We start from the raw sequence: 17,773 nt of genomic DNA, 5'->3' as shown, positions 1-17,773 counted from the left end.
TGTGTGTGTATGATTTTGAGTGTGTGTGTGAAAGTGTGCGTGAGTTTGAGTGAACGTGTATGTGAGTTTGAGTAAGTCTGTGAGTTTAAGTGTGTGTGTGTGTGTGAGTTTGATTGTGTGTGTGTGAGTTTGAGTGTGTGTGTGAGTTTGAGTGAGTGTGTGTGTGCATGAGTTTGTGTGTGAGCGTGAGTGTGTGTGTGTGAGTGAGTGTGCGTGTGTGCATGTGCACGTGTATGAGTGTGTGTGTCTGTGTTTGTGTGTGTCTGTGTTTGTGTGTGTGTGTAAAAGTGTGTGTGAGTTTGAGTGTGTGTGTGTGAGTGTGCGTGTCTGTGTGTGAGTGCGTGAGCCTGTGTGTCTGTGTGTGTGTGAGTGAGGATGTGTGTGTGAGTGTGTATGAGTGAGGATGGGTGTGTGAGTGTGTTTGAGTGTGTGTGTGTGTGTGAGTGAGGATGTGAGTGTGAGAGCCAATCTAACAGTTCCATTGCGATGGTTTCCACAGTGATGCAAAGAGTTCAATGTCCTGATGGGAGGCCCTATTATGTGGGATCTTGCTGTGCACAAGGTGGCCGCTGCCTGCGTGACCTGGGCCCATCAAGCCATTTGGGATTCCCCATCTAAAAACAAGGATAGCCTTAATCAAGGTCACAATGTGCATTTCTGTAGTGGCTACACAACAACAACTACTTACATTTATATAGCACCTTGAACATGGTAAAACATCCCAAGTCAGTTTACTGAGATGATTAGCAAACTTAATTTGACCCCAGCCACCTAAGGAGATATCAGGGGCAGGTGACCAAAAGCTCAGTCAAAGAGGTGGATTTTAAGGAGCATCTTAAAGGAGAGAGAGAGGGACAGAGGCGGAGAAGTTTACGGAAGAAATTCCAGAGCTTAGGGCCCCCAGGCAGCTGAAGGCCCGGCCGCTAATGGTGGAGCGATGGGAAATCGGGGATGCTCAAGTGGCTGGAATTGGGGTGGTGGAGAGACCTCGGAGGGTTGTAGGGGCTGGAAGAGGTTACAGAGATAGGGAGGGCTGTAGGGATTGGAGGAGGTTACAGAGATAGGGAGGGTTGTAGGGACTGGAGGAGGTTACAGAGATAGGGAGGGTTGTAGGGACTGGAGGAGGTTACAGAGATAGGGAGGGTTGTAGGGACTGGAGGAGGTTACAGAGATAGGAGGGTTGTAGGGGCTGGAGGAGGTTACAGAGATAGGAAGGGTTGTAGGGGTTGGAGGAGGTTACAGAGATAGGGAGGGTTGTAGGGGCTGGAAGAGGTTACAGAGATAGGGAGGGGTGTAGGGGCTGGAGGAGGGTTACAGAGATAGGGAGGGGGTGTAGGGGCTGGAGGAGGTTACAGAGATAGGGAGGGTTGTAGGGGCTGGAGGAGGTTACAGAGATAGGGAGGGGTGTAGGGGCTGGAGGAGGTTACAGAGATAGGGAGGGTTGTAGGGGCTGGAGGAGGTTACAGAGATAGGGAGGGTTGTAGGGGCTGGAGGAGGTTACAGAGATAGGGAGGGTTGTAGGGGCTGGGAGTGGGTTACAAAGATAGGGAGGGTTGTAGGGGCTGGAGTGGGTTACAGAGATAGGGAGGGTTGTAGGGGCTGGAGTGGGTTACAGAGATAGGGAGGGTTGTAGGGGCTGGAGGGGGTTACAGAGATAGGGAGGGAGAGTTGATAACAAGGACGAAAAGTTTAAAATAGTTGCTTTTTGGGGAGGTAGGGAACAGAGGGGGGAGGGCATGAGGGGCGAACGGGACTTGGTGAGAATTGGAACATGGGTTGCTATGGACATTTGGGTAACTCAATGTGAGACAAGCTCCCTCCATGAGCCTGCGGACACAGGGATGTGAGCGGAGAGTGTCCGGACTGAGGTGGACATGGCAGTGGCTGAGGGTGATACAAGGGATTGAGCTGCAGAACACATTGTCTGGATGGGAGAGGCAGGCTAGAGGGGCTGAATGGCCTCTCCTTCCCACCCCCCATCACCCCCAGTGCCTAAGTTTGGGCCTCACGTTGCAACAATGCAGCCCATTCTCCCCCTCTAGCCTTTTACACAATAGGGGAACCCAGCCCAGGGTTGTGCAATGTAAAGAATGATTAATCCAGAGGCTTTGCAAAGTGTGAGCTGAGCTCTAGCGGCCTCCGTAGATCTGCTGATATGCGTTACAATTTCTGCTTCGCATTTCTCTCTCTCTCTCTCTCTGTAATTTGAAACTCTGGACATTTCCCGGAAGAATCCAGTCGAGAGCCGCCAGCAAAGGGAGAAATCGAAAGAGGGAAGCAACCAAACTCCGGATTGGAGCCACACAGTGGGGAAAGCAAACACTGGGTATCTGGTGCAGGACAGATCGAATAAACCCCCATCAAATGTGTGCCCGGAAAGCAACTAGACTGAAAAAGTGAGTGGCCCAGAACTCGCAGGGGGTTCCCAGCGACTGGTGAAGTGACGACTAGACGCCCTTCTACAAGTTTATTTGTCTGTTTTGGGGACATTTTTTTCTCTCCAAAACTCACCCTCCCCCCCCTGCCCCCTCCCCCCAAACTCCCATCTCCCCCCACCCCCCCACCATCTCCCCCCACACCCCCCCCCATCTCCCCCCACACCCCCCCCATCTCCCCCCACACCCCCCCCCCATCTCCCCCCACCCCGTGTCCAAGTTGGAAACGACTGAAGCTGAGTATAGAATCTGCAACATCGTATCCGACATTGACAGGCGAAATCTGCAACATTGTATCCGAAATCGACAAGAGGATTTTACAACATTGTATCCGAAATCGACAAGAAGGGGGGGGGGGGGGGTGGATTCTGTAACATTGTATCCGAAATCGACAATTGGGGAAATTCTGTAACATTGTATCCGAAATCGACAAGGGGGAATTCTGTTACATTGTATCATCAGCAGGAATCTGCATCACTCGAAATTGACAGGATTGTTTCCCCCACCCCCTGAAATTGACCAGAAATCCCCCAACCTTGGAGCTTGAAATTGACAAGTGATCTGCCAAGCCGTGCCTGCCTCCCCCACACCCCGCCCCCCCCCCACCCCCTCCCCTTCTTCCCCACCCTTCTCCTTTGGCATGTTTTCAGAGAATTCTGTCTCCATTGCAATGTATCTACCACTCAAAGGCTGAGATTGCAGATATTTAACCCTGGAAATATATTTTGGAACAGGTTTTCTTTGCAAAATAGAACAAAACCCAATTCAAACTGAAGCCATGGACGACAGCACAGAGGAGGAGAGCTGCACTGTGAAACATGAACTGAAAAATGGTGAGCCTGATATTTTGTGGGATTTTTAATTCACATTATAAAAGAAACCCCCACAAGCGGGTTCCACATTGACGCAGTTTATTTTTGGCTCCAATGTTTTCCTCCTTCTGATGCTTGGAGTGTGGGCAAGGAGGGGGGTGTGTGTGGTGGGCCAGGATGTCCTTGGTGAGGCATGGGTACACCCCGATCCAGCGGGCATTTTCCTGCGTGGGCACTTCGACTGTGGAAGGAATCGCTGCCGGCTGGAAGCAGGGGCCAATCGGGGGCTTTGGGTGAATAGCGCCCCCAAATCTCATCGTTTTGGTTTTAATGTCCCTGGAGAGGTGGGAAGCAGGCAAGGTCCCATTTTAACACCCGACTGCGGAGAGCGGGGCTGTGTGGGAGGATGGACAGGTCGGGCAGCCTCCCTCCCCTGGGAGATGGGATTTCCCAACTACCCGACTCACCCATTCTCAGGAACCACCGCACACGTGGAAGAGGAGGAACTGAGTGCCATTTGGGTGATTGAACAACAAAAAAAGACAGGGCTTTCATTTCCATAGCGCCTTACTCCTCCCCAGCAACCGATGGAGGAGATTTTTTTGAAGTGCGGTGACCCCCCCCCCACCGGTGTGATGCAGGAAACGTGGCGGCCCCATTTGTGCACAGCAAGATCCCACACGCAGCACAGTGTGATGATGACTGGCACCGCCACCCCCCTCCTCCCCGATCATCTGTTTTCAAGCGAGATTGGTGTAAGGGGACATATATGGCCCCAGGACACCAAAGGTGGGGCTCTTATTAGTGACCATGGGATCTTTTACTTCCACCTGAGGAGGTTAGTCTGGCAGACGGCACCCACGGCAGTGCAGCACTCCCTCGGCACCTGGCTCGGGGGAGTGTCAGGCTTTTTAAAGGTTCATCCTGGGGATATGGGAGTCGCTGGCTGGGCCCAGCATCTATTGCCCATCCCTAATTGCCCCTTGAGAAGGTGGGGGTGAGCTGCCTTCTTGAACCGACGCAGTCCGTGGGGTGTAGGTACACCCACAGTGCTGTTAGGGAGGGGGCGCCAGTGAGGAGGAGCTGTGTGGGGTGACCCTGACCAGTATAGACACTTACCCAGTGGTGAGTGATCAGGAACAAGGCTCTGGCCCTGAGAGGGTTTCTTGCCTGTTCCAGTTTGGGGTGCCTGTGAATGAGTGAGTATCTCTCTCTCTTGCCTCTGGGTCAGATGGTCAAGGGGCCCACTCCAGAGATTTGAGTTTATAATCCAGGCTGACACCCCCAGTGCCATGTTCACCCCCTAACCCAATGATCAGTCTGCTCCTATTTATATGGGCTCGAGTGAGTGCCCCAGCAATGCCCGCCTTCTGCATACATTCAGATACAAAAAAAATATATAATTAACGGTGCTGAGGGAGTGCTGCTCTGTCAGAGGTGCCGTCTTTCAGGATGAGACGTTAAACCGAGGTCCCCGCCTGCCCTCTTGGGTGGGTGTAAGAGATCCCACAGCCACTATTGGAAGAAGAGCAGGTGGGGGAGTTCTCCCCGGTGTCCTGGGGCCGATATTTATCCCTCAACCAACAGACGATCCGGGTCATTATCACATCGTGGTTTGTGGGATCTTGCTGTGCGCAAATTGGCTGCCCCGTTTCCTACGTATCAGCAGGGAAGCAAACTCCAGCGAGCGCTCCATTGATTGTGAGGCAGTTTGGGGGGGGGGGTCCTGAGGTGGGGAGAGGCGCTAGAGGAATGCAGTCCTGCCGTGACTGAGGGCACTGAGGTGCGGGCAAAGCCGCTTCCATTGAGGTTGGCGCAGTGCCTGCGAAAACTGATCTACCCTTTGGGGGAGGAGGGGTGTGGGGGGGTGGGGTGGGGGGGGAGGGGGGATGGTGTTGCTCAGTCCTCGGTCGTGTCCACCGGCGCAGTTCGGGCGCCGGCCAGCAGTGGGCAGCACCATGGGTCACTTCCCCACCTCCCCTGCCCCCACCAGTGGCACTCTGCCCTCCCCCAAGGGGGCGCCTGCCCTCCAGCGGGCAGGAACTGAGGTGGCAGCTCCAAACCTCGGCTGAAGGAGCAAAAACAGGGCACTGGAGTTGTGGACAAGTGCCAGGTGAAAGTTAACCCAAAGAAGCGAGAGGTGATGCACTTTGGCAGGGAGAACATGGAGAGATAATATAACATAAACTCGGAAAGGGAGGGTGCAGGAGCAGAGGAATATTTATGTGTATAATCCATTGGAGTTGGTAGGACAGGTTGAGAGAGCGGTTAATAAAATCTACAGTATCCTGGGCTTTATTAATAGGGGCATTGAGTACAAGAGCAAGGAGGTTATGTTGAGTTTGTGTCAGTCACTAGTTCGGCCTCAGGTGGAGTATTGTGTCCAGTTCTGGGCGCCGCACTTTAGGAAGGATGTGAAGGCACTGGAGAGAGTGCGGAAAAGATTCAGGGGAATGGTTCCAGGGATGAGGGACTTCAGTTATGGATTTAGATTGGAGAAGCTGGGGCTGTTCTGCTTGGAGAAGAGGAGGAGATGAGAGGGGGATTTGATAAGAGGTGTCCAAAACCGGGAGGGGGCCGGGACAGAGTCGATTAGCGAGGAGACTGTTCCCGCTCGCATAAGGATCGAGAACGAGGGGGCTGCGAGATTTAAAGTCATCGGTAAAAGAGGCAATAGCGACAAGGGGAGAAATTTTTTCACGCAGAGAGTGGGTTAGGATCTGGAATGCGCTGCCTGACAGTGTGGGGCGGAGGCAGGTTCCATCGAGGCTTTCAAGAGGGAATTGGGGTTATTATCTGGAAAGGAAGAATGTGCAGGGTTACGGGGAGAAGGTCGGGGGGGAGGGGATGCTGGGATTATGTGAGTTATTCTAACAGAGAGCTGGCAACGGACGTGACGGGCTGAATGGCCTCCCTCTGTGCTGTAACAGTCCTACGGGGTTGTACGTCTTTGGCGACGTTGCTGCGCCAGCGCCAAAGCAGCTTGCTGTGGTCGTCGCTGTTGCAAAGTAGCGGCGGCTAGTTTGTGCACAGCAAGATCCCACCCACACACACACACACACACAAAAAAAAAAGCACTCATCTCCATCTCATCTGTTTGGGGGCGTTGATTGAGGGATGAATATTGACCAGGGCTGGCCCGGTGCCTCACTGAGGGGGTGGGGGGGGTGGGGTGGGGGAGCTGTGGGAACCTCCACGTTCTCTAGCGAGGGCAGCGGCACAGCGGTATCGTCACTGGATGAGTAATCCAGGTTAACGCTCTGGTGACCCGGGTTCGAATCCCCAATGTAGCAGGAATTTGAATTCAATTAAAGGGAAAAATATCTGGAATTAAAAGTCCATGAAAATGTTGTTGTTAAAAAAAAACTATCTGGTAAACTAATGTCCCCTTTAGGGAAGGAAATCTGCTGTCCTTACCCGCTCTGGCCTACACATGACTCCAGACCCACAGCAATGGGGTTGACTCTTAAGAATGCCCCCGAACTAGGGATGGGTAATAAATGCTGGCCTGGCCAGTGACGCCTGCATCCCACAAACAAATAAAGGGGCAGTGGGCCGGGTTTAACATTTCACCAAAAAATGGCACCTCTGACAGTGCAGCACTCCCTCAGGCCGCCAGTGTCAGTTCCCCTCTGTGTGCCCTTGATCTCTGCCTGTCTCGATCTCTCTTTTATCCCTCCCCTGACACTTGCCTGTTTCCACACCGGATGGTGGTTTATATCCTCTGGGTGGATCCAGGTGAGCTGTATGTGAGTCACGCTGCCTTTGGGAGGATCTGGGTGGGTCAGGAGTTGAGCAACAAAGCGAAATTGTGCAGCCTCTGCAGCCACAGGCCTGGGCTGGTCCCTCGCAGACTCGGACTAACCCCCTCCCCCCACTTTAGGTGAGACACAGGAAGTCCTGGAGATTCCCTGGGACCACGCCTAGGCCCGATGTCTGTCTAAAATCCAGCTTTTTTTAAAAAAAAATTAGAACTCGGCTGATTGGCTGTGGAGGGCATCGCCGCTGAAGCCACCTCGCCCACTAGGCGTTTGTCCCGTGCTGGGTGGTGGGCACAAATCTGGCCACAAGACACCTCCCCCCATCCCACTCCCACTCCCACTCCCAATCCCCCGGTCTACCTATACCCTGCTGATCCCAGGGGTGCTGAGGCCAATTGTCAACACACCCTGACATGAAGTGAGATTTCTTTTTGTAATAAATTCCCTTGAGAAAAGGTTGAATGGAAATTCCTGCAGCGTTCAGGGCAGAGAGTGCACAGATTCCTCAGCCCATCCTCTCTCTCTCTGTCACTTTCTCTCTCCACCATCCCTCACGTGTTCCCTCTCTCTATCACCCCTCTCTCTCCCTCATGCTCCCTCTCAGGCCCTCACATGTTCACTCTCTCCACCATCCCTCTCTCTCCCTCTCTCTGTCCACTATTCATTCTCTCTCCTCCCCAATCCCTTGATAGCTTTCTGCAACCCTTTCACCGCAGGCTCTAGGCCTGTGTCTGGTGGTTAGCCTGCTAACAGAGGTGAAGCCTGGTCCTGAGCGGGGGCCTGCTGATGTAGGGGAGAGGGATTAGCCCTGGTGGTGAGGGCATGGTCAGGGAGGTGGGGCCTGGTCCAGAAGGGGAGGCCCAGAGCAGGAGGTGAGGCCTAGCCCGGAAGGGGAGGCCTGGTTCAGAAAGGGAGACCTGGTCTGGGAGTTGAGGCCCAGTCTAGAAAGGGAGGCCCGGTGCAGGAGGTGAGGCCCGGTGTGGAAGGGGAGGCCTGGTGTAGCAGGTGAGGCCTGGTCTGGAAGGGGAGGCCTGGTCCAGAAGGGGAGGCCTGGTGCAGCAGGTGAGGCCTGGTCCGGAAGGGGAGGCCTGGTCCGGAAGGGGAGGCCTGGTCCGGAAGGGGAGGCCTGGTCTGGAAGAGGAGGCCTGGTCCGGAAGGGGAGGCCTGGTCTGGAAGGGGAGGCCTGGTCCGGAAGGGGAGGCCTGGTCCGGAAGGGGAGGCCTGGTGCAGCAGGTGAGGCCTGGTCTGGAAGAGGAGGCCTGGTCCGGAAGAAGAGGCCTGGTCCGGAAGGGGAGGCCTGGTGCAGCAAGTGAGGCCTGGTCCAGAAGGGGAGGCCTGGTCCGGGAGGTGAGGCCCGGTCAGGGAGGTGAGGCCCGGTCGGGGAGGTGAGGCCCGGCCGGGGAGGTGAGGCCCGGCCGGGGAGGTGAGGCCCGGCCGGGGAGGTGAGGCCCGGCCGGGGAGGTGAGGCCCGGCCCGGACCGGGAGGTGAGGTGAGGCCCGGTCCCGGAGGTGAGGCCCAGTCCGGGAGGTGAGGCCCAGTCCGGGAGGTGAGGCCCGGTCCGGGAGGTGAGGTGAGGCCCGGTGTGGGAGGTGAGGCCTGGTCCAGAGATCAGGCAGTTAGACGTGGACCCTAGGGCATTATCTCTTATCACCACTATGATAACAGATACCCGAGAGTGAGTTACAGACTGGAATCTAATCGAGGGGTTCGGGGGGGATTATATATAGAATAACAGATACCCGGGAGTGAGCTACAGACTGGAATCTAATCGAGGGGTTTGGGGGGTTTATATATAGAATAACAGATACCCGGGAGTGAGTTACAGACTGGAATCTAATCGAGGGGTTCGGGGTGGGTTATATATAGAATAACAGATACCCGGGAGTGAGTTACAGGCTGGAATCTAATCGAGGGGTTCGGGGGGTTTATATATAGAATAACAGTGTGTGTGTTTGACAGTGAGTGTGTTTGACAGTGTGTGTGTTTGACAGTGTGAGTGTGTGTGTTTGAGAGTGTGTGTTTGACAGTGTGTGTGTTTGACAGTGTGAGTGTGTGTGTTTGACAGTGTGTGTGTTTGACAGTGTGAGTGTGTGTGTTTGAGAGTGTGTGTTTGACAGTGTGTGTGTTTGACAGTGTGAGTGTGTATGTGTTTGAGAGTGTGTGTTTGACAGTGTGTGTGTTTGAGAGTGTGAGTGTGTGTGTGTTTGAGAGTGTGAGTGAGTGTGTGTTTGAGAGTGTGTCTGTTTGACAGTGTGAGTGTGTGTGTGTTTGAGAGTGTGTGTTTGACAGTGTGTGTGTTTGAGAGTGTGAGTGTGTGTGTGTTTGAGAGTGTGTGTTTGACAGTGTGTGTGTTTGAGAGTGTGAGTGTGTGTGTGTTTGACAGTGTGAGTGTGTGTGTGTTTGAGAGTGTGTGTTTGACAGTGTGTGTGTTTGACAGTGTGAGTGTGTGTGTGTTTGAGAGTGTGTGTTTGACAGCGTGTGTGTTTGACAGTGTGAGTGTGTGTGTTTGAGAGTGAGTATGTTTGAGCGTGCATGTGTTTGACAGTGTGTGTGAGTGTGTGTGTGTTTGAGCGTGTGTGTGCTTGACAGTGTGAGTGTGTGTGTGAGAGTGTGTGTGTTTGACAGTGTGAGTATGTGTGTTTGAGTATGTGTCAGTGTGTGTGTTTGAGAGTGTGTATGAGCGTGCATGTGTTTGAGAGTGTGAGAGTATGTGTTTGAGTGTTTGTATGTGTGTGAGTGTGTGCTGTTTGAGAATTTGTGAGTGTGTGTTTGACAGTGCGTGTATGTTTAAGAGTGTATGTGTGAGGGTGTCTATGCCTGACTGACACTCAATCTTTTGATCTCTTCTCCCTTTTACAGCAAATCTAACGGGACACACGGAGAAAGTGGGAATTGGGAACTTCGAGCTGCTAAAGGTCCTGGGAACAGGAGGTGAGGTCCAAACTGGTTAAAGGATATGTTGGCATGGATGTGAACTGGGACAGTGTAGGGGCAGTTTTATTCTGTATCTAACCCCGTGCTGTACCTGTCCTGGGAGTGTTTGATGGGGACAGTGGAGAGGGAGCTTTACTCTGTATCTAACCACGTGCTATACCTGTCCTGGGAGTGTTTGATGGGGACAGTGTAGAGGGAGCTTTACTCTGTATCTAACCCCGTGCTGTACCTGTCCTGGGAGTGTTTGATGGGGACAGTGTAGAGGGAGCTTTACTCTGTATCTAACCACGTGCTATACCTGTCCTGGGAGTGTTTGATGGGGACAGTGTAGAGGGAGCTTTACTCTGTATCTAACCCCGTGCTGTACCTGTCCTGCGAGTGTTTGATGGGAACAGTGTAGAGGGAGCTTTACTCTGTATCTAACCCAGTGCTGTACCTGTTCTGGGAGTGTTTGATGGGGACAGTGTAGAGGGAGCTTTACTCTGTATCTAACCCCGTGCTGTACCTGTCCTGGGAGTGTTTGATGGGGACAGTGTAGAGGGAGATTTACTCTGTATCTAACTCCGTGCTGTACCTGTCCTGGGAGTGTTTGATGGGGACAGTGTAGAGGGAGCTTTATTCACTATCTAACCCTGTGCTGTACCTGTCCTGGGAGTGTTTGATGGGGACAGTGTAGAGGGAGCTTTACTCTGTATCTAACCCCGTGCTGTACCTGTCCTGGGAGTGTTTGATGGGGACAGTGTAGAGGGAGCTTTACTCTGTATCTAACCCCGTGCTGTACTTGTCCTGGGAATGTTTGATGGGGACAGTGTAGAGGGAGCTTTACTCTGTATCTAACCCCATGCTGTACCTGCCCTGGTGGTGTTCGATGGGGACAGTGTAGAGGGAGCTTTACTCTGTATCTAACCCCGTGCTGTACCTATCCTGGGAGTGTTTGATGGGGACAGTGTAGAGGGAGCTTTACTCTGTATCTAACCCCATGCTGTACCTGCCCTGGGAGTGTTTGATGGGGACAGTGTAGAGGGAGCTTTACTCTGTATCTAACCCCGTGTTGTCCCTGTCCTGGGACTGTTTGATGGGGACAATGTAGAGGGAGCTTTACTCTGTATCTAACCCCTGCTGTACCTGTCCTGGGAGTGTTTGATGGGGACAGTGTTGAGGGAGCTTTACTCTGTATCTAACCCCGTGCTGTACCTGTCCTGGGAGTGTTTGATGTGGACAGTGTAGAGGAAACTTTACTCTGTATCTAACCCCGTGTTGTACCTGTCCTGGGAGTGTTTGATGGGGACAATGTAGAGGGAGCTTTACTCTGTATCTAACCCCTGCTGTACCTGTCCTGCGAGTGTTTGATGGGGACAGAGTAGAGTTAGCTTTACTCTGTATCTAACCCCGTGCTGTACCTGTCCTGGGAGTGTTTGATGGGGACAGTGTAGAGGGAGCTTTACTCTGTATCTAACCCCGTGCTGTACCTGTCCTGGGAGTGTTTGATGGGGACAGTGTAGAGGGAGCGTTACTCTGTATCTAACCCCGTGCTGTACCTGTCTGTAATGTTGCTGCATTTGAAGCATTGTGATGAGGTGAATTTGGACGCGCGGTGAATGAATGTAACAATCGGCACTGAAGTCAATTCTATTCGAAAGGGGAATCAAATAAATACTCGAAAAGGACACAATTAATGACCTTAGCAAGGGAAAGAGTGGGTGGGCAGTGAGACTATTTGAATAATTCTTTCAAAGAGCCAGCACAGACAAGATGGGCCAAATGGCCTCCTCCCCTGCCGTGTGATTGAATTACCATGGATAAATGTTACAAGTGGCCAGTTGCTGGAGCATTGATTGCATTGCAGAGGGATCTGGGCATCCTGGTACATGAACCTCAAGAAGTTAGTGCGCAGATGCAGCAAGTGATTCGAAAGGCAGATGGGATGTTGGGCCTTTATTCCAAGGTGGGGGGATGGAATATAGAAGTAGAGAAGTCTTGCTACAACTGTACCGGGCGTTGGTGAGGCCACACCTGGAGTATTGCGTACAGTATTGGTCTCCTTACTTAAGGAGGGATATACTCGCATTGGAAGCAGTTCAGAGAAGGTTCACTCAGCTGATTCCCGGGATGAAGGGGGTTTGTCTCATGAGGAGAGGTTGAACAGGTTGGGCCCTGTACCCACTGGAGTTTAGAAGAATGAGAGGCGATCGTATTGAAATATATAAGATCCTGAGGTCGGGGCTCGACAGGGTGGAGGCTGAGAGGATGTTTCCTCCTCGTGGGGGAATCTAGAACCAGGGGACAGAGTTTCAGAATAAAGGGTCTTTCATGTAGACGGAGATGAGGAGGAATTTCTTCTCTCAAAGGGTCATTTGCCTGTGGAATTCTCTTCCCCAGAGAGCAGTGGAGGCTGGGTCACTGAGTATAGTCAAGTTAGACAGGTTTTTGATCGACAAGGGGGTCGAGGGTTATTGGGCGGGGGGTGGCGGGACTGGCATGAACGGGGGGTGGGTTAAGGCCACAATCAGGTCATCCGTGATCTTACTGGATGGCGGAGCAGGCTCGAGGGAGCCGAATCGCCCACTCCTACGTGGTCAGATCTTGGTGTTTTTGTGGCCCCTGCAGCCTACGGGAAGGTTTTCCTGGTGCGTAAGGTCAGCGGGCACGACGTGGGCAAGCTGTTTGCCATGAAGGTGCTGAAGAAGGCCTCCATCATCCAGAAGGCCAAGACGATGGAGCACACCAAGACCGAGAGGCAGGTCCTGGAGCAGATCCGGCAGAGCCCGTTCCTCGTCACCCTCCACTACGCCTTCCAGACCGACACCAAGCTCCACCTCATCCTTGGTAAGTCTCGGGGCCTCGACGCCAGTCCCGCCACTCCTCCCCCACCTTATCCACTGAAGCCCCGCCGAGCTGAAGCAGTCAGATCGCGGGCTAGTGGATCTGATTGGACAGCTCCTACAAAAGGGCCAGCACAGGCCAGATTAGCCGAATGGTCTCCTTTGCGTCCTCCCCTCTCTCGTTCTATGACCAGGAGACATCCTACAGGTTGCCCAGTCCCTGGGCAACGCTCATTGTAACAGAGGCTGGGACCTGGGTCTCCAGACTTGACATAAATCCCCTTTAAGAGAATGGGGAACGTTGAGCTATGACTCAGCGTCGAGGGAGCTTTACCCCGTATCCAACTTTTAATGCTGCTTCTTTTGCTGTTGGCCAGACTACGTGAGTGGAGGCGAGCTGTTCACCCATCTCTACCAGCGAGACCACTTCTCCGAGGGGGAGGTCCGCACCTACATCGCGGAGATCGTTCTGGCGCTCGAGCACTTGCACAAGGTACGTGTCAGCCAAGGCCTCGTCTTGCCGGGCGATATGGGGGGGGTTCAGCCCGCGTCGTCTCCCGTAGGGATCGCAACCTCCCGGATCCTCCCCCCAGGCTCTCTGTCAGCCCGGAGGCAGCGACCGTCATGGCGGCCGGGGTATCCCAGCATGCCGAGCTGTCGTGAAGGCCCTCTATCGTCCAGGCCTCGGGCCTACTCTCCTCTGCTGGTGGGAGGGCTCGTTGCCGAGTGGCTTTCCCGGGATGGGTGTCACGTTCAGAGCTGACGGGAACAGGAGGCCGGAGATGTTACGCGAAGGAGCTGAAAAATATTCACAAGGCCGTCCCCTGTCCTGAACCACGCGGCAGACTTTCTGGCGTCGTGACTTTCAGTTCCCCGCTCTGAATATTAAGACTTTACAAATCGCCGTGTGGGTACCAGCCGGAAGGTCGTATCCGATTCTGGGTCCCTAACTTTGAGCAGGATTTCCAGAGCTCGGGAAGGGGAGGCAGTGGAAGGGATTGACTGAACGGTGCCAGTGATGAGGGGCTGGTGAAGCCGGGATTGTTTCTCCTCAGAGCAGAGAAGGTTAAGGGGGAGATTGAATCGGGGCGTTCAAAATCAGGAGGGGGTTTGGATCGAGTGAATAAGGAGAGACTGTTCCCAGTGGCAGGAGGGTCGGTGACCAGAGGGACACAGATTGAAGAGAATCGGGAAAAGAGCCAGAGGGGGAGATGAGGAGAATGTTTTTTTTAAACACAGTGAGTTGTTGTGATCTGGAAGGCGCTGCCTGAAAGGGCGGTGGAAGCAGATTCAATAGGGACTTTCAAAAGGGGGGGAATTGGATAAATACTCGAAAAGGAGAAATTTGGTGGGCTGCGGGGGGAGATGGGGGTGAATAGGATAGTTCTTTCAAAGAGCCAGCACAGGCAGGATGGGCTGAATGGCCTCGTTCCGTTGGATTCGATGGAAAAGGGGGCAGTTAGGCCGATGGTTCCTGTCAACTGACGCTCAGCTGTCTCCATTGGGGTGAATCAGAAAGCTCGGGGGGGGGTTTTTTTGGGTCAAAATCTACATGAATGATTTGGGATGAGTGACGCCTTCATATCGAAATTTACAGGTGAAACTCAGCCGGGCAGGGGAGGGGGTGGGGAAGCGGGGATGGGGTGGGAAAGCGGGGGAGGGGGTGGGGAAGCGGGGGAAGGGGGTGGGGAAGCGTGGAGGGGGGTGGGGAAGCGGGGAGGGGGGGTGGGGAAGCGGGGAGGGGGGGTGGGGAAGCGGGGGAGGGGAAGCGGGGAGGGGGGGTGGGGAAGGAAGGAAGGGGGTGGGGAAGCGGGGAGGGGGGTGGGGAAGCGGGGGAGGGGGGTGGGGAAGCGGGGGAGTGGGGTGGGGAAGCGGGGAGGGGGGTGGGGAAGCGGGGAGGGGGGTGGGGAAGCGGGGAGGGGGTGGGGAAGCGGGGGAGGGGGGTGGGGATGCGGGGAGGGGGGTGGGGAAGCGGGGCGGGGAGGGGGTGGGGAAGCGGGGGAGGGGGGTGGGGATGCAGGGAGGGGGGTGGGGAAGCGGGGAGGGTGCGGTGCAGCCAGCGCTGAGGGAACAGTGGTAACACGGCACCGCGGAGAGGTAGGGAAAGGTGCAGAGTGGGCAGCTGGGTGGCAAACGCAGTTTAGCACTGAGAAATGTGAGGTGGCGCATATTGGTCAGGGAGGAAGCGGCGAAGTCACTGGGACTTCGCGGGAGGCTTAATACTCAGAGGCAGCTTAAAGTTACGTGCGGGACCCTGGTCAGGCCACACTCCAGACTTCCCGGAACGGTTCTGGTCTCTAGGTTTTAAACTGGGTACCGGAGCACTTGGGTAAGTGCGAGAAAGAGAGGATCGAGGGTGATATCGGCGCTCCACACATGTATGCGGAGTGGAGGCCGTAATCCCAGGTCAGCCGCGGTCTTATTGAAGGGCGGAGCAGGCTCGAGGGGCCGAATGGCCTCCCCCCGTTCCTAATTCGTGTGAACAAGAGAGAGGTGTCAGCAGAACAGGCCGATGCTTTATCTCTCTGGAGCAGAGAGGTCTGGATGGTTCAGCCCGGGTCTGTGTGGGAGGACTGTTTCCCCTTGTGGGTGAGACCGATACTAGGGATGAAGACGGTCACTAATGAATCCAATCGGGGATTCGGGAGAAACGCCTTTACCTGGAGAGCAGGGGGGTGGAATGTGGGTCTCGCTCCCACAGGGAGTTGTCGAGGGGAATAGTGTGGATACATTTTAAGGGGAGATTAGATGAGCACGTGAGAGAGGATAGAAAGAAATGGTGAGAGGTGGAGATGAGGGGGATGGGACGGGGGGGGAGAGTGGTGTGGGGTAGGAACGCCGCGCGGGTTGAATAGCTCCTTTGTGCGCTGTATTTTTTGATCTAACTCAACACGGCTCTCTCCCCCTCCCCCTGCCCCCTCCCCCACAGCTCGGGATCGTTTACAGAGATGTCAAGCTCGAGAACATCCTCCTGGACAGCGAGGGCCATGTGGTGCTCACCGATTTCGGCCTGAGCAAGGAGTTCATCACCGACGAGGTGAGCGCGTGACCCGGTGACCCCCCCCGGGGGTAGGGGGGGATGGGGAGCGGCGGAGGTCAAGCGGCCGACCTCTGTGACCTCTTAGCGGGGAGGGCGGTGTTCCGGCGCGGAGAGCGTTCCCATCCCGCCTTCAGCCGCCTCCGGACTTTCCAAAGTGCTTCACAGCCAATGAAGTCCTTCCCGGAGTGTGGCCCACCCCCTGTTGTAAGGCAGGAAATGCGGCAGCCCGTCTTGTGCACAGCAAGATCCCACAAACGGCAAGGCGACAGCCGCCCAGATAATCAGCGATGTTGCTTGAAGGATAAGTGTTGGTCCCGGGACACCGGGGAGTACTCTCTCTCCCCCCACCACCCACCGCCGCTCCCCTTCCTACAGTGGCCGCGGGATCTCTCACGCCCGGGCGAGAGGGGGAGGTTTTGGCTCTTCGGAGGAAGCAGGCAGAGTTGTTTAGGGATGAATGGCCCCTCGGTAAGAGGGAGGAGGGGGATTTGTTTGGTGTGGAACGTCAGTGTGAGGTAGTGACTGCGAATCTCCCTGTTTGACAGAAGGAACGGACATATTCTTTCTGTGGAACCATTGAGTACATGGCCCCTGAAATCATCCGAGGGAGTAAATCTGGACATGGAATGGTGAGTGAGAACCCCCCCCCAACTCCCACTGTCTGTCTGTGTGTGTGTGTGTGTGTGTGTGTGTGTGTCTGTGTGTCTGTGTGTCTGTGTGTGTGTGTGTGTGTGTGTGTGTCTGTGTGTGTGTGTCTGTGTGTCTGTGTGTGTGTGTCTGTGTGTGTGTGTCTGTGTGTGTCTGTGTCTGTGTGTGTCTGTGTCTGTGTGTGTCTGTGTGTGTGTGTGTCTGTGTGTGTGTGTGTCTGTGTCTGTGTGTGTGTGTCTGTGTGTGTGTGTGTCTGTGTGTCTGTGTGTGTGTGTGTGTGTGGGTGTGTCTGTGTCTGTGTGTCTGTGTCTGTGTGTGTGTGTCTGTGTGTGTGTCTGTGTGTGTGGGTCTGTGTGTGTGTGTGTCTGTGTGTGTGTGTGTGTCTATCTCTGTGTATGTATGTCTGTGTGTGTGTCTGTGTGTGTGTCTGTGTGTGTGTGTGTCTGTGTGTGTGTGTGTCTGTGTGTGTGTGTGTCTGTGTGTGTGTGTCTGTCTGTGTGTGTGTGTGTCTGTGTGTGTGTGTGTGTCTGTGTGTGTGTGTCTGTGTGTGTGTGTCTGTGTGTGTGTGTCTATCTCTGTGTATGTATGTCTGTGTCTGTATGTGTGTGTGTGTATATATATATATATCTCTGTGTGTGTATCTCTGTGTGTCTATATCTGAGTGTCTGTGTCTGCGTGTGCTTGTGTCTGCGTGTGTCTGTGTCTGCTTGTGTCTATGTTTGTGTGTTTGTGTCTCTATGTGTGTCTCTGTGTCTATACGTGTGTCTAAATGTGTGTCTACATGAATGTCTGTGTGAGTGTGTGTCTCTATGTGCCTATGTATCTGTGTGTGTCTCTCTGTGTGTGTCTCTGCGTCTCTTTCCGTGTGTGTCTCCCTTTGTGTGTCACTCTATGTGTCTCTGTATCTATCTATCTGTGTGTGTGTGTGTCTCTCTCTCTCCCTGTGTCTCTGTGTGTGTGTGTCTCTGGGTGTCTGTCTCTGAGTGTGTGTCTGTGTGTCTCTGTGTGTGTGTGTCTCTGGGTGTCTGTCTCTGTGTGTGTGTCTGTGTGTCTCTGTGTGTGTCTGTCTCTGGGTGTCTGCTCTGCGTATGTGTCTCTGTGTGTCTGTGTGTGAGAGTGTGTGTGTCTGTTTGTGTGTATCTCTCTTTGTCTCTCTGTCTCTCCCCGCCCCTTTCTCTCTCTCACTCTCCCCCTCTCCCTGACTTTCCCCCTCTCTCTGTCTCTCTTTCTCTCTCTGTTTCTCTCTGTGACACTCTGTCTCTCTCTCTCTCCCTCTGTCTCACTCTCTCTCTCTCCCTCTCTCTCCCTCTCTCTCTCCCT

At 54.1% G+C, this 17,773-nt stretch overlaps 1 protein-coding gene across 1 annotated transcript; it reads left to right on the top strand.

The window, feature by feature from the left end:
- Positions 1-2,801: 2,801 nt before the first annotated feature.
- Positions 2,802-16,438, top strand: LOC144678425 (ribosomal protein S6 kinase alpha-5-like; the record flags this gene model as incomplete). Its single annotated transcript, XM_078538211.1, has 6 exons — positions 2,802-3,268; positions 9,869-9,940; positions 12,551-12,769; positions 13,143-13,258; positions 15,695-15,802; positions 16,351-16,438. Coding segments are annotated over exons 1-6 (658 nt in total), but the record flags the coding sequence as incomplete, so codon positions are not given.
- Between the last annotated feature and the right edge of the window lie 1,335 nt (positions 16,439-17,773).

The sequence above is a fragment of the Cetorhinus maximus genome, unplaced genomic scaffold (genome assembly GCF_964194155.1).
Source record: "Cetorhinus maximus unplaced genomic scaffold, sCetMax3.hap1.1 HAP1_SCAFFOLD_4252, whole genome shotgun sequence".
Taxonomy (NCBI): domain Eukaryota; kingdom Metazoa; phylum Chordata; class Chondrichthyes; order Lamniformes; family Cetorhinidae; genus Cetorhinus; species Cetorhinus maximus.
This window is presented reverse-complemented; position numbering and strand designations above follow the sequence as displayed.